The sequence below is a fragment of the Lynx canadensis genome, chromosome A3 (genome assembly GCF_007474595.2).
Source record: "Lynx canadensis isolate LIC74 chromosome A3, mLynCan4.pri.v2, whole genome shotgun sequence".
Classification (NCBI taxonomy): domain Eukaryota; kingdom Metazoa; phylum Chordata; class Mammalia; order Carnivora; family Felidae; genus Lynx; species Lynx canadensis.
In genome coordinates, this window is record NC_044305.1 from 23222760 (window position 1) to 23243556 (window position 20797).

Below are 20797 nucleotides of genomic sequence, written 5' to 3' on the forward strand. Positions count from 1 at the left end.
CTCACGGACCGCGAGATCGTGACCTGGCTGAAGTTGGACGCTTAAGTAGGTTTCATTTTTAATGCACTATATTATAGCTGCGAAGAGGATATATAATGAAGAATAGGTTTGGTTTAAAAGTGAGACAGGGTTTTCTAATTTGTGTTTTTGGCATAATGAGCTAGCACCAGGCAAGTTTGCCACGCAAATCTTCCCAAAAGCTTGTTGGAGCTGTGGAAATATAGTCCCTGATTTTTTTACTCAGTTGACTTCTCACTTGCTGATTTGGAAGATTAGTTCAATTTTGGTAATAGTCATCATGTTGAAAACTAGCCTCTGTACTCCAGAGCTGTAATATAACAGGAAGACAGAGTTTGAGGATAAAGAGGAAAGGTAGTTTTATTACTTCCAGGCAAAGGAGGCTGCAGCAGACTTAATGCCTTCAAAACTGCAGACCCGCTGTGGATAAAAGGCTAAGGAGTTTTATAGGAAAATACAGGATCTGGGTGGTTTGGATAGGAACCTGGTAGCACTTGAGCCGTATTGGTTAGGTCTTCATCGTGGTCTCATGACTAGCGCTGGCAATGGCCATCTGAGTCTCATTACTAGACACACATTGAGGTAAGCGAGAGGTCAACATTGATGCGGAGTTCCTGGAACAAATAATTCTACCAAAACAATAAAACCAAAAAACAAACAAAAAACAAAACAAAAAGAGGGTAGGCAGAAGCTTTAAGAATGAGGAAGAGAGGGAAAATATTGTTCAAAGTCAAGCCTTGCTGAAGCATGAATGTATCCATCTTAATTTCTATCCATCTTTACATTTCTATAATGGTTTCAATCACGATAACTGAGTATAGGCAGGGGGAGTGCACAGCATGAGAATAATTTTTTCTATAATATAGTAATACTAAATACTAAATACAATACTTAATACTAAGATGCAGTCCGTTAATGAACACTAGTAGGTAAGGCTCCCTGGATTTACATTTTTAACTGGGAAAAAAAAAATTAGGTTTTGGTTCTTTTGTTAGGGCATCGCCAACAGAACCGGGCACTACTTTGTGGTCCACTTCATCCTCGACACACTGCGCGAAGAAGGCATTATTTCTTCTCTTAATAAGAAGCGAAGCAATTTGCACAACGTTCCGCAGTGAACGGACCACCCAGGTTCTCTTCCCCATCTCACCGAGCAGCGCCTTTCTCCTAAGGCGGGGCTAGTGCGCAAACGTCTTACGTACGGACTCGAAGCCCCTCTCGCCACAAATACCCGCAACTTCCGGGAGATTGCTCAAGAACCTTCCGGCGCTTGCGCCGCGCCGCCCCGTGATGTCACCACTCCGTCCCGCCCCTGTTGGAACGCGGAGCTGCCGAGCGGGCTGTCGGCCATTTTGTGAAGCGGCGAAAGAGGTGGTGGCTGCTGTGGGCTCCGGGAAGCCGTTCGGGCTGGGGCTGTCGGCCGCGGGGCGGAGGCACTCGCGCGGGGGGTAACTCGGGTCTGGGTTCGGGTGCCGCGCAGCTCTCCCCGGTAAGACTCCCGCAGCCCGGAACGGGCGGGGCTGTGCGGGGCTCGAGCCGCCCCTTGGTGGCCCGGGGCGGGGCCTTCGGAGGCCTCCGAGCCCGCCGCAGCGAGCGCCCCACACAAAAGGGTCGCGGCATGGCTGCGGGGGCTTGGGGCGCCGTGTGCGCCTTTGAAGCCTGAGAGGATGCAGGAAGGACGCAAGAGAGGATAAGCCTGCATACCGAAGTGGGGACGAGGCCATAGTGAGGACGCCCCCGTGGTCTGAGGGAGGAGGCCACAGCTGGGTGGCCCAGCGGCCTGAGAACTAACGGGGATTGCAGTGAAAACACACCTACATCCCGAATGAGCCAGATTTTCTGCGCCTCCCAAAAGAGACAGAGATTGTAACTCCATCTCTGTGTCCCGAACTGAGGAGGTAAACGTAGTGAGGACACTCCCTTCTTCCGAAGTGGAAAGGAGGCCCCGGTGGCCTAACAGGAAAAGGAGACTACAGTCCGGACACATCTATGGGGAGTAAGCTGTAGTCGTTACACTCCTCTGAGTCTAGGAAGGAAGTCAAAACTGGTCGCCTTCGTGGCCTGAAGGTGGAGGGGGTTGCAGGGAAATGCTTCCCAGGCTCAGCGCTGGGCGGGGCTTACCCTCGAGGGTGTCGGCGATTTGAGAAGCCGGCTTCTGTAGCGAGAAAAGTGGGGGTGAGTACGCCACCAGGCCTCTGAGAATTGTAGTGAGGTACCAGATCTTTGGTCCCCAAGTAGGGAAGGGGCTGCAGTGAGGACCACCTTTACATATCCCTTGGGAGAGAGCCTCCCGCTCTGAAAGAGGAGGAGGTGCAATAGAATGTGGAGGTTGGGTGCTTTTGATGAGTGAGTTGAGTTTGTCTAGCGGAAGCTGGAGGTGCTAGTTGGCAGCCACGTGAAATAGGTGGGAGGGGCTTTGAGGATCTACAGGTTAGTGTTGGGGTTGGATACCAGTGCAGGAGGCTTAGCTGCCAGATTGCAAATGCATGGACTTTATGTGTGCCTGTAATGTGTGCTTTATAGTGAAAAATCTAAAAGGCTACGGTGAAAGTTACTTTGGGTTATTCAGCACAAAACATGCTGGGAGTTTTGTATACTGTGTTGCAGGCTCCGTAGGAGAGGTTTCTGGACCCTAGAACCGTCCTAAAACCCTGGATTTCCAGAGGTGACCTAATGTAAATTGTGGTAGTTGTTCGGAACCATTCTGTATTATTCAAGAATAGTGTAATTCCGCTCAATATAACCCGAGAGAAAAAGTAATTGCAACTGAAGGACTGTTGAAGGAGAGACTTATGACTGGAGTATTTCTCTTACAGCTTCTTGATTGAATGGTTTAAAATGGTGTGATTTTTGTAAAATGCAGTGTTAGTAACATGTATTGCCTTGGACTTTGTAATCTAGTTTGTATTGTTAATGTATTTCAGAGCGTTTGCAGTTGAAAAGTGTCCTACAAGTCTGCACATACAGGCTTATTGTTTCGTGTTTGTTTGTTTGTTTGTTTGTTTAATTACAGAAATATACAAGACTGGGTTGTACTTGTCTTTGAAATTTGGTGGTTTTGAACGAAAGGAGGATTTCTGGACTTTGTGGGAAGTAATTGTGTTCAGGGCATCTTCCAAGATTATAAAAAGTTGAAAGAACTGTTACAGGTGGTTATAATAATTTTATGGTATTTTTAAGAAATGAAATGTGTTGCCCTGTTTGTATAAAGTTGAGGGATGTGCTCAGTATTATTACTGGAAATTTTTTTTAACGTAACAGGGAATGCATTATATTATCTTTATATGCTCAATTAAGTATTTTATGGATTGTAATGCATCATTTGTATTTTTCTTATGATATCTGTTAGGTGAAAAATGTGAAGGTTGAGAAACCATTGTGATTACTTGGGACATATTGTTATGTGCTAATATCAGTATACTTCTGGCTTCTTTCACTTTCTTGTGACATGCCAAATGTTTCAGTGGTTGCATATTGCGAGTTTGGGGGTTATTGGTACAATTTTTAGATGTGAAACTTGATTTTGTCAGCCAGTGTGTTCCTGGAATTCGGTGACCATGTTCATACTGTTTTCATTCCATTTTGTAGAGAGGCACTTCATCTTTCAGCTTGAATGAATGTTTTCCTCCGTAGATGTTGTAGAAAGAACTTCTAAGAGTCAGTAATGGTTGCACAAAAGATGCTTTTTAGATATCTATCCCTAAAATCTAGAGACTGTCGTCCATTTCTGTATCTTCTGCCCCGGCCACAAGTGCTTAATAAATGTTCGTGATATAAATGAATGTTAAATATTTTAGGTCAGCTAAACAGAAAAATAACTTCACCTAATTGATAGTTTAACACACTTTACTACCACCGCTCATATACCTTCTGGTTTGCAAAGAGTTTATTTTATTAAATTTCAAGCCACCTTTCAAGTCTTAAGACCGATAGGGAGGGTTTACATGGTTGGCTAGGTTAGAAGTAATATTGTTGCTTTTAAGTTTAAATCAAGTAAGATGATGGACATATTTATTGGCATGGGGGGGATTGAAAAATAATATAGTCGTTTTGGCAGGAGGAATATATCTCTTATTTAGAAATGTCTTTTGGTTTGCTGCTTTTGATAACTGACTGCAGGCTAATGGGAAAGTTGAGTAACGAGCTATCTAAAGGATTCATGTCCCTCAGTGTCAGAAGAATTGTTTCATTAAGAATGATTCCAGAATCTGAAGTGTGATCCATTTGGGGTTGGGAACACAATCAAGTGGATGAAGCTGTTGGTTTTTTTTTGTTTTTTTTTGTTTTTTTTTTCCTGTAATGCCTACCATACTGTGATTATTCGGCTTATGGCATTGTACCCATTATGATTGGTTCTCTGTTGCTCATGTCTGAGGTGACATTTGAGGGGTGCTGCTTTTTGTATTTTTTGAATCTAAAGAACTTTGGCTCTTCTGTATCTGATTACTGAACAAAGTTAAAATTCACTTTTTGATGTTTATCACCAGATGAAGAGTGGAAATGGTTAAGTTCTGGTTTGTACCTTGACTTCCTGATAAAGAGGATTGTTGTCATTTTATTCTGAAATCTCAAATGGTTGAAATGGCTAGTAAATAAGAAAATATGTCGTGTCATAATATGCTAAATGTTCATAGCAAGTATTTGTAATTTGTTCATGTTTCTGGTATTTGTAAAGCTGAAGTAAAGCCACTATGTTAGGATTAATTCCTAACATAAAGCAGAAAAATATACTAGAGCAATCTTCTTGTTTTAGATCTTCTGATACAAGTGAATTTAATGGCACTTTGGGCCCATTTTCTCCTTCCTATCTTTATGCTTTATGAATAGGTTAAAAAAATATGTGCTTTAGATGTTTTGTTTCATAGAATTGTTTTCAGTCTTACCCTTCTAAAATTCACGAAAGCTTAAGCTGGTTGGAGTGGATTTTTCATGTTGGGATCCTTCATTCCATTGCTAGCTGATAATTTAGAACCCAGGGATGAGTAGGTTCTTGGAAAACAGTGGTGCCTCTTAAATTGTTGTGCTCTTTACAAAGTGAGGTGTTGAAAACAAAAGCACTCAGTTCTCAGTTTTGATTTACTTTGTCCATTTGAAGGAAGAGGTGGAACACCAAGAGTTGTGAGCTTCTAGCTTCTAGCCTGAACTTTTCTGCATACTTTTACTTGGTATGGATTGATATGGATATGGGCCTTCCCCTTTGCTTAAATAGAAAAGATTCACAAATTTATGCCTAGATTGATTTTGTATTTTATTTTATTATTTATTTTTAAATGTTTATTTATTTTGAGAGAGAGAGAGCTCAAGCAAGGGAGGGGCAGAGAGAGGGGGGTACAGAGGATCCAAACGGGGCTCAAACCCACAAGCCTTAGAACCCACAAGCCATGAGATCGTGACCTGAGCTGGAGTTGGATTGCTTAATCAGCTGAGCCAACCCAGGCGCCCCCCTGATTTGGGGATTTAAATTTAACAATGTAAAATTTGAACGAGCATCTGCCAATTCACCTGGGCCTTTCAACTTTTTTTCCCTTGTGGAATGAGACATTTCCTTGTTATAGTAATCTCTGGCAACCCTTTAGAAATTTTTTGAATGTAGGCCTGGTGTATTCCTTTGGGCTTAACTGGCTGACTCTGATCTTGTTCCTCTCCAGATGGACATATGGAACCTTGTTGGGTCTGGAAGGGAAGAAGCTGGGAACCTGTTCCCTTATTATCTTCAGGGCACATGTCCTGGCCCCATACCAGACATTTTGAATTGGAATCTCCAGTAGGAGATCATCTGTTAATCACAAATGCTTAACTAGAAAATTACTCTGGTTCTGTTGGTCATAGAGTCCAACTAGTACATTTAGAAAATAATATTGCAGAAATTCTTGCTCTTCTCATTGAGTACAGCCTTTACCTAAAGCAGGCTTTTTTCTATTTCATGCTTCTCTTTGTGACCTGTTAGATAAACTTTTAGGTGTGGCTTTTAAATAAAGAGTTTTAAAACTCTTTAAACATAATTAGAACTGATTTGTACAACATATAAAAGAATGGTACAGTGCTCTGGGCTTTTGAAAGCATTGTTAATGACATTTGCATAGCTTTTGTGGCAAAAAAAAAATCTCATTCTTAAGTAATTTGAGTAATTGTTTACAAGATGTTTAGCTCGTCCTTTAGAAAAAGTTTAGAGTAACACTAAAAGTTTTTAAAGTTTTACTTTTTGGTGATGAATATTAAGCACTGGTGGTATCTTGAAAGATAGTTAAAAATGTGCATCATTCTAAGTAGTGTTCTATTGGTAATCTTAATACTTAACAGTGACAATTTTTTCTCTGTTTTCTCTAAATTAAAAAAAATGATCTTTTGAAAGTAATTGTCTGATCATTTGGTCTTCTGTGTTGCTTGTGAATTGTTTATAACTTCATGGTTTGGGAGAAATTCCAGTAAGACATGAGTGACTCGTTTACTTTGGGAGGTATTCTTAATATGCCAGACATTTTTAGTTTAGTTTTTTTTGTTTGTTTTTTTGTTTTATGAGTTTCTTGGAACAGTTTTGGTGTTAGAAGGAAAAAGCACTTTTCCTTAGATTTTGAACCCCATTGGTTTTAAATAGGAATTAGTCCTTAGAGCCTGAACTTCCTCTTCATTTATATTTCTTGGTTCTTGATGCTATTTTGGTGCAAAGGAAAATATTTTGAAAGTAATTCCAAGAATTTCTATAAGTACACTTGAATTGATGACTGTCATTTGTCTTGGAACTGTTATTGTGCAAACTTGTGCTTCTTCATCAAACATTTGGTGGGACCTAAGGAAATAGGTCATAGTTGGACTTGTGTTGATGGAATTTCTGGACTGGTTAATCATCAAGTAATAAAAGTAATTATCAACTGTGAAGCTGAGCTTTATGATTGTTTTGTTTTTAATTGATTCATTCTTGGACTAATTTATGGCACATTCTTAATGTATGTAAATATATTATGTTTTGAGAGATACTCAAATTTGAAAGCAATACCAAGTAAGAAGCATGTGTGGGATTTTGGTACATGTGTTCTTCTTTCTTCTTCTTTTTTTTTTATATGCATTCTAATGAAGTACTCTGGTGGTTTCAGACTCGCCTTCATAATGTACAGTTCAGTGTGGCCTGTGCGTGTTGTTTTGTGTTTCCTGCATTGATTTTTGCCTCCATTTATTCTCTATTGCAGTCTAAAAGTTGGTTTTAATTGGTTGCCCACAGGATTGACTTGGCCTCTACTTCTTGTTAAGAAAATACATCTCTTGTTTTATCAGGTAAGAGATTTTGAATAGAGGGTTTGTTTTTAATACAAATTAAAATGAGATAGCTTATTTAGTAACATGAAAATATGTGTAGCAGCTGAATTGTGGGGGATTTTCTTTTGCTTTTTTTTAACAGTCTTATCTGAGGGATGGGGGTGGGGTGGACTGGGTGCTTTGAACAGTTGTTGCTTTCTTTGGGGGGTCAGTCTTATTTAGATGCATTTCTCCTGCTGAATTCCTGATTATTAGGCAGTAAGTAGCTGTTTTTTTTCCTCTTGTAGCATTCTAGACTAATTACAAATATAGGTGCTTGTTATTGGTATGGTTTTTAATATTTCTTTGAGGTATAGGTATAGATAATGGGTCATATGTCTTAGAATACATATTTTGACTTTAGATGGAACTTTAGTGATTGGAATCTAACCCTCTTGTTTAAATAACAAGGTAGGCTCAAGGTAGTTGAAGTGACTTACCTGTCAAACAGGCGCTTAGTAGCAGAATAGCAGATCTTAACTTCATATTTTTTGGAACCGTGAAAATGTTTTTCACTTTAGATGGCTTATGAATAAGTCTTATGCTCTACTTTTGGTTTAATCCTCAGCCTTTTTCTAGCTGGTATCTGGGCAGATTTTCAGTGTCATGTTTTCGTATGTACTTTGCGCAGACTTTTCAACTACATCCCTTTTCTAGTAGCAGATGGTTTTTGAAGAGTTGCTGTTGTGTCACTTTAGCCCTGTGTTTAATTTTCTGTTCTTGGGACCATATCAAATTCCCATTTTACTGTCCCAGTGTAAACTAACATCTCTCTCAGTCTTTTTGGGTGCCTAGACTACTTATCCATGATGTTTCCCCCATATAGTGATTAAATGATAAAGCATTTTTTAAAGTTGAACAGGAATACTGTCTTAATTTTGGCATATAGCTAATATGCTAGAGATAGTAAGGAATGAGAATTTAATGACTTGGAGTTGTCTTGATGAGCTTTCATATAGATTGCTAAGTAGTAAATAAGAGAAAAGAGTTTGTTGGTGTGATTAATTTTTTAGTATTAATTTTTCTTGCTGACTCTTGCAAAACCAAAAACAAAAGGCTTCCCTTCCTCCTCACCCAGATTCAGTGTTTTATAATGGTCTTATAAGAGCATTTTCTGTTTGCCAATCCATCTTTCTGGATTAAATTTGAAAGTAGCTTTTATTTTGTGTATGTGTGTGAGAAAACTGTCAAAGCCAAACAGTATATTTCTGTTTTGTGTACAGCAGTCATAATGTTGAGATATAATTACAGATTTTATTTCATCAAATTGGTATTCACATAATATTTGACATGAAAAACTATTTTCATGAGGTTTACAGGATTCTTAGAGCTTGCAGCAGGAAACTTTGGTCTTTTAATATTCCTGTTTGAAAAGGTGTTAAACCAAACTCAAGTCATTTATAATTTTCCTGAGGTCCCAGAGCTAGTTATATATGTATATGTTTTTTAAACTTTATTTATTTTGAGAGAGAGTCAGGGAGGACCAGAGAGAGAGAATCCTAAACGGCTCCATGTTGTCAGCGCGAAGCCTGATCATGGGCTCAAATTTACAAACTGTGAGATCATGACCTGAGTAAAAGTCAGACCCTTAAACCAACCGACAGAACCACCCAGGTGCCTCTAATAGGTTTATATTAAAAGTTGATATTTAGATGGATTGGAAAATATCCTATGTTATTGACCACATAAATTTCAAATTAATATTTTTTCTAGTCCCAAGAATTTGTTTTGTATCAGTTTACAAAGGGCTGCCCTTGCATTTACACTTGAAAGCCGTAAAAACTGAAATAGTGAAATTTTACCTTAAATCTGGGAGAAACTTTTCTTTTCGACTAAACATGAGACATCTAAGGAGATCAGTGAGTTCCTAGAAATTCCACAGGAATTACATTGGGTAGGAGACTATAACAATCACTGAATAAATGGTTATATACCCTAGTTCTTTTTAAAACAAAAAATACCCTTTTTTTTTTTTATTATCAGCCTTCTGTGAGAAAAATGAATGTTGTGTGGTATTGGTAGGTTTGGGAATGAGTCATTGGATCTGAGTTTTAATTAAAATAAGCTTTGGTGAATGGCACTGTAACCAGGTTCTATTTTTGGAGTGACGAATATGGATAACTAAGATTTTGGCTATTTTATTCAGTAGTTCTTTGGATTCTTAGTATGTATTAATATTGTTTGTAGTAACTAATTCCATATGTAGTTTTCTTTAATAAATAGAGCTGGTAATGCAGATTGAAGAGTTTAGGATGAATATGGAATCAGTTCTCATTTGAGACTTGAATCTACTTTAGTGTTAATTATTTGTAATTCATTAGTATTCCAGTTCCTGTTTCTCTTTTGCATTTGAGATTGAGTCATATAAAATGACACTGATAATTCTACAAAGTTGGTCAGTTTATAAGGAAATGCTAAGTCACTTTTAAATATTAACTTTGATTACATCCTTTGCATGCTTTCTTCCCCCTGCAGACTGTTAAACTTTGTGTCCTGATCTGACTTACACATTTCTTTTAAATCTTACTGAATAATTAGTGGTCTGAGTGATATAATTGGTGATTTTACTTTCATTATGGTGGTTTTTTTTTCCTGAAACTTTGAGTGATAGGACTGACTTCTGTTTACAGAATTAATGCCTTTTGGAAGTTGAAAATTGTCTAGGTTTTACATTGTAAACGGCACATAATATTCAGTTTTTAGAATATTCAAATTAAAAAAAAAAAACAAAACCCTACATTGCTTGAGATAGTTTGAGGGCCTAATAAGGTAGCTGGTCATTCTTGTAGCTAAAAACTTGGTGTGATGAACAGGAGTCTGACCTGGCCGTTGCCTTTTTCTCATCTGCAGGTGTGTGTGGTTTCAGCGCAGCATGGCTGTGGTCATCCGTTTGCAAGGTCTCCCAATTGTGGCGGGGACCATGGACATTCGCCACTTCTTCTCTGGATTGACCATCCCTGATGGGGGCGTGCATATTGTAGGGGGTGAACTGGGTGAGGCTTTCATCGTTTTTGCCACTGATGAAGATGCAAGGCTTGGTATGATGCGCACAGGTGGTACAATTAAAGGGTCAAAAGTAACACTTTTGTTGAGTAGTAAAACGGAAATGCAGAATATGATTGAACTGAGTCGTAGGCGTTTTGAAACTGCCAACTTAGATATACCACCAGCAAATGCTAGTAGATCAGGACCGCCACCTAGCTCAGGAATGGGTGGCAGGGTAAACTTGCCTACAACAGTACCTAACTTTAATAATCCTTCACCCAGTGTAGTTACTGCCGCTAAATCCGGTTCATGAAAGCAACAAAAAACATACAGACATTTTCCACAGCCAGCATAGGAACGGCTCCTCCAAATATGGGGGCTTCTTTGGGAGCCCAACGTTTAGCTCAACCATTCCAAGCACAGCGTCTCCAATGAACACAGTCCCACCACCACCATTCCTCCAATCCCAGCGATGCCATCTTGCCACCAATGCCGTCCATTCCCCCAATACCAGTTCCTCCTCCGGTACCTACATTGCCTCCTGTGCCTCCTGTGCCCCCAATCCCCCCAGTCCCTTCTGTGCCACCCATGACCCCACTGCCACCCATGTCAGGCATGCCACCCTTGAACCCGCCACCTGTGGCCCCTCTACCTGCTGGAATGAAGGCTCTGGAGCACCTATGAATCTGAACAATAACCTGAACCCTGTGTTTCTGGGTCCATTGAATCCTGTTAACCCTATCCGATGAACTCTCAAAGCAGTGTGAAACCACTTCCATCAACCCCGATGATCTGTATGTCATGTACATGGTATGCCCTTTTCTGCAATGGAAAATGATGTCAGAGATTTTTTCCATGGGCTCCGTGTTGATGCAGTGCATTTGTTGAAAGATCATGTAGGTCGAAATAATGGGAACGGATTGGTTAAATTTCTCTCCCCTCAAGATACATTTGAAGCTTTGAAAAGAAACAGAATGCTGATGATTCAACGCTATGTGGAAGTTAGTCCTGCCACAGAGAGACAGTGGGTAGCTGCTGGAGGCCATATCACTTTAAGCAAAGTATAGGACCTTCTGGACAAACCCATCCCCACCTCAGACACTTCCCAGGTCCAAAATCGCCCAGTGGGCAGAAAAGGTCGGGTCAAGATCACCACATGAGGGCTGGTTTTTGTGTTTACTTGAAAGGGCTACCATTTGAAGCAGAAAACAACATGTCATTGATTTTTTAAAAAGTTGATATTGTGGAAGATAGTATTTATATCGCTTATGGACCCAATGGGAAAGCAACTGGTGAAGGCTTCGTAGAATTCAGAAATGAGGCTGACTATAAGGCTGCTCTGTGTCGTCATAAACAATACATGGGCAATCGCTTTATTCAAGTTCATCCAATTACTAAGAAAGGTATGCTAGAAAAGATAGATATGATTCGTAAAAGACTGCAGAACTTCAGCTATGACCAGAGGGAAATGATGTTAAATCCGGAGGGGGATGTCAGCTCTGCCAAAGTCTGTGCTCACATAACAAATATTCCATTCAGCATTACCAAGATGGATGTTCTTCAGTTCCTAGAAGGAATCCCAGTGGATGAAAATGCTGTACATGTTCTTGTTGATAACAATGGGCAAGGTCTAGGACAGGCATTGGTTCAGTTTAAAAATGAAGATGATGCACGTAAGTCTGAACGCTTACACCGTAAAAAACTTAACGGGAGAGAAGCTTTTGTTCATGTAGTTACTCTAGAAGATATGAGAGAAATTGAGAAAAATCCCCCTGCCCAAGGAAAAAAAAGGGTTAAAGATACCTGTGCCAGGTAATCCTGCAGTTCCAGGAGTGCCCAGTGTGGGAATGCCCAATGCGGGAATGCCCAATGCGGGAATGCCCAGTACAGGAATGCCCGGTACAGGAATGCCCGGTGCGGGAATGCCTGGTACAGGAATGCCCGGTGCTGGAATGCCTGGTGCCGGAATGCCCGGTGCCGGAATGCCTGGTGCGGGAATGCCCGGTGGAGGAATGCCTGGTGCAGGAGGTGAAGAACATGCCTTCCTGACTGTAGGATCTAAGGAGGCCAACAATGGGCCTCCATTTAACTTTCCTGGTAATTTTGGCGGGTCGAATGCCTTTGGGCCACCACTCCCTCCTCCAGGATTAGGAGGGGCCTTTGGTGATGCTAGGCCTGGTATGCCTTCAGTTGGAAATAGTGGTTTGCCTGGTCTAGGACTGGATGTTCCAGGTTTTGGAGGTGGACCAAATAATTTAAGTGGGCCAGGATTTGCAGGAGGCCCTCAGAATTTTGGAAATGGCCCTGGTAGTTTAGGTGGCCCCCCAGGTTTTGGAAGTGGCCCTCCTGGTCTTGGAAGTGCACCTGGGCATTTGAGTGGGCCGCCAGCCTTTGGGCCTGGCCCTGGGCCTGGGCCTGGCCCAATTCACATTGGTGGACCCCCTGGCTTTGGATCTAGTTCTGGAAAACCAGGACCAACAGTAATTAAAGTGCAGAATATGCCCTTTACTGTGTCTATTGATGAGATTTTAGATTTCTTTTATGGCTATCAAGTGATCCCAGGCTCAGTGTGTTTAAAATACAATGAAAAAGGTATGCCCACAGGCGAAGCCATGGTGGCCTTTGAATCTCGGGATGAAGCCACAGCTGCTGTCATTGACTTAAATGACAGACCTATAGGCTCAAGGAAAGTAAAACTTGTCTTAGGGTAGCTGTTCACATCAATTCTTTATAGGGTAGATCTTCATAGTGCTGTGATTAATGCATCCAGATTGTTTTCCTAGTATTTCCAGGTTAGAACCTGTGGATTGTTTCAATTGCATATAGATTGGTTTCTATAACATAGAGCATTGGTTGACTGTTTACAGAAGATTCACTACCAGTATAAATATTGCTGTATGTTACAGTAAAGCTATCTGGAGAGAACACAAAAATGATTTGGCATACCATTAGAGACCATTTGTAAACCAAATGACCATATAAAGCTTATCAAGGAGTCTCTAGATTGGTTTTTTTTATATCATATGAGATGAAGAAAATAGAAATGTCAAGAGCTCATTAAGGGTGCTCTTGCCAGCTGCTGAAAATAGAAGTTGGCTACTCTTGGAATTTGGTTTAAAGCTGGACAGATTTGCTTTGTTATAGGGTCAAAGCTTTGTCTAAAGTCTTCATTTTCTTTTAAAATTGAATAAAATCTCTGTATACAGATTCACTGTATGTACCTTTATTGCTTCTTGAGGGTTCTTGCTGTATAGACAGTCCTGCTTCTGAAGTTGCTGCTTTTTTGTTTGCCTAATTGACTCATTTGTAAATGAGCAGAACTGTTCTTGTTGTTGTTGTTTTAATATAAAACTCCACACTTGGTTTGTGCTATAACCTTGAACTTTGATTTCTAATGTCACACTTAAAACTGTGTGAAATAAGTACTTTTGCCACAAAAATAAAATATGGAGTCCTCTACCTACCAGAGCCTTTTTGGTTTGACCGCCACGTTTTAGTTTAGTCAGTTTAAAAATTGTTCATGTTGTTTGGATGGCATCAAAAACCCGAAACCACTTGTAATAATCATTGCTTAAGATGCTGGATTTGAAGTCCTCTCCATGATGGACTGATATTCTGGCAATTTTGTTCTGTCCCAAATTTGTGTGAAATTTTGGCCTGTAACTAAACAAAGAGGGTCCATTTATAAGAAAGAGCATTATTATATCTAGTTTTGTTTTTTTTTTTAACTGAAGTTGAAATTGTTAGCTTTGTTAGCAATAGTGTTATAGAATAAAAGATCCATAAGCGGTTCCATAGATGTGCATTTAATCCTGTTACTTTGGGGGCTTTTTGGTCTAGTTGTTTGATCAGGAGCCTATTTATAAAAATTCTTCATAAGGAGTACAAGTGCAGCTGCCAGAGGGGAGAGAATTGAGACTCTTTGCCCTTTCATACTCTTTTCTTTGGCATTCAGGACACTAAGGCAGGAGGACCACATGGGTTCTGGTTGGTAAGTGTCCTTGTCATGAAAACATTTGCCTTACAACATCCTGCTCACTGATACAAAAGGCTCTACTTATGGTTACTTTCCTTCTTAGTTAAAATGTTCTAAAGATGTGTCACATTATACTATAAACATATGGAATGGGAGATTGGTGAGATATCATGAAAAACAAATTTTGTCTTACTTGGGCCTCTGTCTTGGTTTGAAACATTCCCAACATTTCCTGCAAATCAATGTACTTACAAAGGGGTCAGCCTTTTAAAAGAAGTATTTCCTGTTTAAAAAAAAAAAAATAGTGCCTTTTTGGTGTTGCAAGTCAGTGGAACACTGAAATACAGAGTCTCGTATAATTTAGAGTTAAGAGTGGTAACAGTTTCATTTGTGTGATAAGATTTGGAGAGACTTTTCATCACTACAATCTTAGAGGATTGACAGTACAGGATTTTTTGTTTAGGGAGAGGATTATTTAGACTTTCAAAGAAGACATGGCTGTGTTGTGGGTCTTTTGACAATTCATGAATGCATATTCGCTTTGACAGATCACTAGATATTGCCTCCTCAACTAAAAAAGCAATATGATGTTTATATATGCTGTTCAATTTAAGTTTTCTATTAAGTAATCATTTCTCATTCCAAAGACCAAGTGCAGAAAACTTCAGCGCTGCTTGGGAGTCTTATTTCAACTGCAGTTTATTTTCCCCATTGGAGAGCTGACTATTTTCATTTTAGAAAAATGGGTTGTTTGAAGATGAAAGCCTTTTATCTTTTTTCCACAGTTTATTTTGGTTATATGTTCGTACAATCTTATTAAATATTTCATATACTTTATTGCAACTACTTTGTTATTTCTACATCTTAGATAAATGCTGAAAAGGAAAACTTGATTTCATTGTTCATCAAATTAAATAAATTAAGAAAATAGTGGTTTGTGTAGAAATTGGAGAGAACTGTGTTTCATATTTGGTTGAGTCACAACAGTGCTTCTCGTTGTGAAATGTAATTAAATGCTTTGCCCTCTGGAACTTGATTTTTGTGTATCTGAGACTTATTAATATAGTGCTAACTGCTAAGCATACTGTTCATCTTGTTCTGGGCATTGGAGTTTGAGTTTTAAAAAATTCTTGAAAATATGCTCTGTGAAATTATTCATACCTCTCTTTCTGCAAATTTTCTCATAACTAGGTTTGGGGTAAAAATGAATTTCTTTCTCATTTGCTTTGTATGGTATGAAGGATTTGTAAAGCTTTGCTTAAAGTTGTGTGCATTTGTAAACACTATCATGATATTTTCAATTTTCTGTGTAAATTTTGTCTGTTTTTGGTGACATGAACGGAAGAGAATCTTTTCCTTTAGGATTAATTCCCTCCTCACCCCCTTGCTGGGGTGTTTTGGTTTTTTTAGTTTAAAGGATTAGAGAAATCTACAAAATGTATTTTATAAATAAGCAATTTTGTAAACTTTTTCTGAACTCGGGTGAAACGTTTAGTTCACAAGCAAAATTTGGAGGTGTATTCTGTGTTTAATACTGTAGTTTGGATGTATAATTATTAGTGGGGTTTTTTTTGTTTTTGTTTTTGTTTTTTTTTAACGCAACACTGTTCAGTGAAATGTAGTTCCTAGCTTTGTGCTCCAAGTTGTCAAAGCATCAACCGTGAACATTGCATTAGGAAACTTTTTATTCACAATTTCAGAGAGTAATGTTCAGTGTAATTAGGTCAGTCTTAACACACTGGATGAAAATCTAGGGCCGTGTATGTACGTAAGCAAACATACCTTGGATAAAATAAGGATCCATGAAAGCCTTAATCAAACTCAAAGTCCTTTTTATTGGATTCTGTCATTGTGTACAGGCGTGGGTCAAGTGTTTAAAAATAAATCCACTCATCAATTTCAAGAACATTTAAAAATGAGTAAAGAAACTGTAAAGTTGCTGCTAGTTAAATCTTCTGTAAGAATTCCTGGCAGTGATCACTTTTAAAACTTTCCCACTCTTGCAAAATTACCACATTTAAGTAGTTTTACCGGCAGTTCTACAGTAGTCCAAGCTTTAGAAACCAAACACAATAAAACGATTCATTGCCAGTATGGCCACAACATTGCCAGCAAATACTGCCTTGGCATCATTCAGCAGAGGTTTTTGTTTATAAAGATGAAGTCTTGAATACTGTTCAATAAACTTGTCACAAAATAAAAGAGGCTGATGCTTTTAATGCTTTACACAAGAGTACTCTATTGAGCTATACCATCAGGGTTTTTTGTTTATTTGTTTTGTTTTGTTTTTAACTCCTACAAATACTTTGTGCCTTTGGAAAGATGGATTTGGTGATCTTGGAGGTAACCATTGTTGCTTATCCTTGTCTGCTAATGCTGAAGTGTGGAAAGAAGATACCTGGAACGGCAGGGAGGAAACTTGATTCTAGGTCAAATCTGTGGTATGCACCTTTTCAGACTTTTATCTTGTGTGCTTTGCTAGCAAGCCACTTCGTTATGTGGACTCAGAAAGTATGAGAAACCAGATCTTCTTTTTACAGAGGGAGTCTTAAAGGGGGCTGTGAATTGTCTTTTTAAAAAACTGATTAAGAAATGGAAAAAGAAATCTTCAGAATGCATTGTCAGTTGCACATACTTCTAAAGCTTTTTCTTTTTTGTTTACTTATTCTTGTATTAGTATGTGAGGTGTTTTGAGGTGTGGGAGAGGAATCAAAAATACTGCTGCTTTCTGACATTGATGCTCTGGTTTTGTCCCTTCCACATTTGTTCAACTGCTAAAAAAAATTAGCAAATGAAAAGTTTCCATAAACTCCAGAGGCCTTAAAAAAATCTGGATTGGAGTTGCAGATAAACTAGTAGGCTATTCCTTTTAACCAAAGCTCTTGAATAATATAACTTTTACCTTTATCTCGAAAGTTTTTAGTCTGTTTTGAGTTTCAGTACTGAAGTTGTTTTAGAGGGGTTTAGACTTAAACATACTTAATTCCAGGTGGTTGCTGAACTGTTCTAAAATTATGAAGGTTTGACTAAGCATTTGAAAAATCACAGGGTGAAATCAGCTGCCTACAGATACCCAGAATGGCCCTTACCATCTTAAAGGGATAGACCGTATGCTAATAATACATTTTGTTTTCTTGTTCAGGAGAGAGCCCTCACTTTGACTCATTGTTGTCTGCTTTCCAGTGTTTTACAGCAAGAAGTGGTTTAGCAGTTTGTGCATCACCACCATTCTCCTTACCCCCCAAAAGTAGAGCTTTTATGGGATATGAGAATCCGAATCTAAGAATACGCTTTTTAATTAAAAAATTGCTTGGTGTCAGTTTTGTCTTTTTAGTATAAAATCTGATAGATTGCATTGACTTATCTAAAATGTTCTGGAAAGAGTATACTCTGGTGGTGGCACAATTCTTTGATGCTATAGTGACTTTTCTGGAAAAACCCTTCTGTTTGTACCTGTTCATGTAAATGTTAATTCTTTACTGTGCTTCCTGGATTTATTCTTGTTGCCTTGAGCTACTTTATGCCAGATGATCTCAGAAGCTTCTTAGAATATGGCTCCTTTTCTGGATCAACGTAACTAACAATGAGCAACTAAGGTGGCACTGCTTTTCTACATATTGCTCTACTACTGAAGAGTACAGAAGGGGCAAAAAAATAAAGCCACTTGATGAAAGCATTCTAGCCCCAGCGGCAGAAATCTGGTGGCAGGAAATAGTGCTGAGGCAAATCTCATTAGCTGTTATCTTTGAATTCTTTTAAGAGGCCCAGGAACCTTTCCCTAGTGAAAATATTGATAGTTAAATCATAGATACTAAGAAAAGTTGTAGAGAAGTGGCTAAATGACACAACAGACATTGGAAGTGGCATCCCAGCTAAACCAGACATCTGGATTCTGATTTTAGTAACTTAATATTTCAAGTCATTTTTCCCAGTCAGCCAAAGGCTGTTTCATGTTGAGAGAAGGAGGAGGTGACTATTTGGGGAAAATAGAGGTATGACCAGCAGTGGAACATAATTCAATATGGACAGAGTCAGATGTTGAAGAATTGTAACACTCCCAGAAGTAAGCTGTGCTATATTCAAACAGGCTGCCCTTAGTGTTTGATTCTCTCTACATTCTGATACTGCCCGTTTCCTGCCTTTTACCTGCTTACAATACTAAGTCTGCTGGTAACCAGGGCCATGAGTTTCTCACTGCTATCTCTGTAGTCTAGACTGTTAATGGTGGGGGGTTGGGGGGCGGGGGAGATGTGACCTCACTCACCATTCTTCATAAATAAGATTTGTCATTTAAGCATTTGTGCTACATACCAAATGTAACAACTACATTGTGCTACCATAAGTCACCTGTTAGTCCTTGCAGAGTGGGGAAGGCTTAAGGGTAAAGAAATTCAGCTACTTTATTAAGGGGTCTTAAATCATACTAACTGGTGCTGTTGCTGATTTCATTTTCCTTTTGTTCCACTTGGAAGTGAGTTAATGCCATCCTCCACTACACTCCCCCACATAGAGTGTTGCTGTACAGAGATGGTCGTGTCCTTTATACAGAACTCTTTCTGTGGTGTGGGCCTATGGGACCATCAGGGTCCCTCTGCTATAAATCTGGCTAAAGTGGAAAGACTAATGCAGCTCTTTCTGAAGTAGATGCTTCCAGTTACCTTGCTTTGATGATCATTGAATTGACAGGTTGGAATTGGAAATGTCTTTTGCCTCTAAGCTTTTAAGACCGTTTCACATGGATAATCAGCTTAGCCCTAGCAGTAACCCATGCTAACTAAATTTTTTGAGCAGTGTTATGCGCCCAGTACTTCCATGCTGTGGTAGAAAAGGAAGCAAAATAAAATGCCTGTTCTTAAAGACCTAAGGTCTTAAATTATACAAGTAAGTGCTCCATTGTACTTGTGCATGTACAGGGTACACTCATGTCCCACAGGAAATGGATAAAGGGTTTCCTGGCCAGTTGCTAAATGGTCAGACAGAATAAGTGTAATGGAAGCCTTGTGTGCAAGCTGAGGGAAGGCATGATCTCTAACCAAGGTTCTTGGGGACATAATATTAATTTAGTAAAATGAAATGATTAATTGTGTGCGGGAACACAGTGGCACTACCTAAAATGGTATTTGTTCTGGAGGCTCTTAAAATTGTTCCATAACAGTGTAGCCTGAGTGGTGTGACTGAGCTGAATGGTGAGTAAGGCAGGCAGGTAAGGGTTGGTTCTAGGAGTGTCCTGACCTAGCAGAGGGATAGAATCTTTTATCTTTTTAATGACCTTTTGACTAGCTGCCGTATACCACTTCTTATAAACAAATGGCCTAATAAGACATTCATAAATGGTCCAGAATTAAGTGAATTCCTCCATCAATTTAACCAGTTGTATATAGTTGACTATCTGAAATTCATTTGGTAGTTTTAGCTTTTCTGAATGAGATGTCCACTACTTTGTTCTTGTTATCCAGATCAGCACTGTCCAGTAGAGTTTTGTCCAGTGGAAATGTTCTCATCTGCATTCATATGCTGATTATGATTATTAGCCACTGTAGTAGCTACTATTTTTTTTTACAGTTTATTTATTTTGAGAGAGAGGGAGAGTGAATTCCAAGTAGGCTCCACTGACAGTGCAGAGCCAGACATGGGGCTCCATCCCACCAACCATGAGATTATGACCTGAGCTGAAATCAAGAGTTGGACCTCTTAACTGACTGAGCCACCCAGGTGCCCCTGTAGTAGCTACTATTAAATTTAATAAGCCACATGTGGCTAGTGGCTACTGTATCAAACAGCACAATTCTAGGTTCACAGAACAACAGAAAATTTGCTTTTCCATGTCTGATCTTTGGAGATTCCCCATGTTAGACAACACTGTCCAATAGAAATAAGAGTCACTTATGCTATTTAAATTTTTCTAGTAGCCACGAAAAAGGTAAAAAAACAAAAACAAAAACAAGTTAATAATACATTTTATTTAACTCAGTATATCCTGAAATGTTACCATTTCAGTATATACTCTATAAAAATTACTGAGTTTTTTTACCAAATTTTTAACGTGTATTTTATAGCACATTGTGATTTGAACTAAGCACATTTCAGGTGCTCAATATCCGCTTGTGGGTAGGAGGCCATCCTTTTGGACAGTACAGATTTAGAATATAAGAAAAGCTATCCCCTGTCATTTCTCTTAGCTGTGCTGCCTCTTTTCAGCTGTGTGTTTACTTTTGAGTATTTGAATTTTGTTGTGTCCCTCCTAACCTTTCCCCTTCCTCTTATGTTGGTATGTTTTTTTGAGGCAGTTTATTTGCCTCAGTTAAGATTTTTATGGGCTACAGTTACCTTTTTCACTGACTAACTAGGTCTTACATTATAAACTTATTAATCCTGCATCAGAATCCAGCAGCAGAACTACAATCTTTTCCCTTCTCCCCACCCCACCCCATCCTGCACCCCATCTACAGTGGCAAGTGGGCAGATCAGTGTGTGTCTGTAATGTGGTTTCCTTATTGTTCAAGTCCTCTCTTTTATTTCCCAACTTCT

The 20797-nt window shown here is 39.1% G+C and overlaps 1 protein-coding gene across 1 annotated transcript in view; it reads left to right on the forward strand.

The window, feature by feature from the left end:
• The first annotated feature begins 1395 nt into the window (after positions 1-1395).
• The window catches only part of RBM12 (RNA binding motif protein 12), a 34760-nt gene continuing 15358 nt past the window's right edge, over positions 1396-20797 (forward strand). Inside the window, 13 exon segments of the mRNA XM_030309701.1 lie at positions 1396-1507; positions 7203-7287; positions 10159-10597; positions 10600-10672; positions 10675-10746; positions 10749-10769; positions 10772-10954; positions 10957-11034; positions 11037-11069; positions 11072-11092; positions 11095-11340; positions 11343-12076; positions 12078-12992. Coding sequence (XP_030165561.1) covers positions 10181-10597; positions 10600-10672; positions 10675-10746; positions 10749-10769; positions 10772-10954; positions 10957-11034; positions 11037-11069; positions 11072-11092; positions 11095-11340; positions 11343-12076; positions 12078-12992 — 2793 coding nt within the window. The 5' untranslated portion in view covers positions 1396-1507; positions 7203-7287; positions 10159-10180.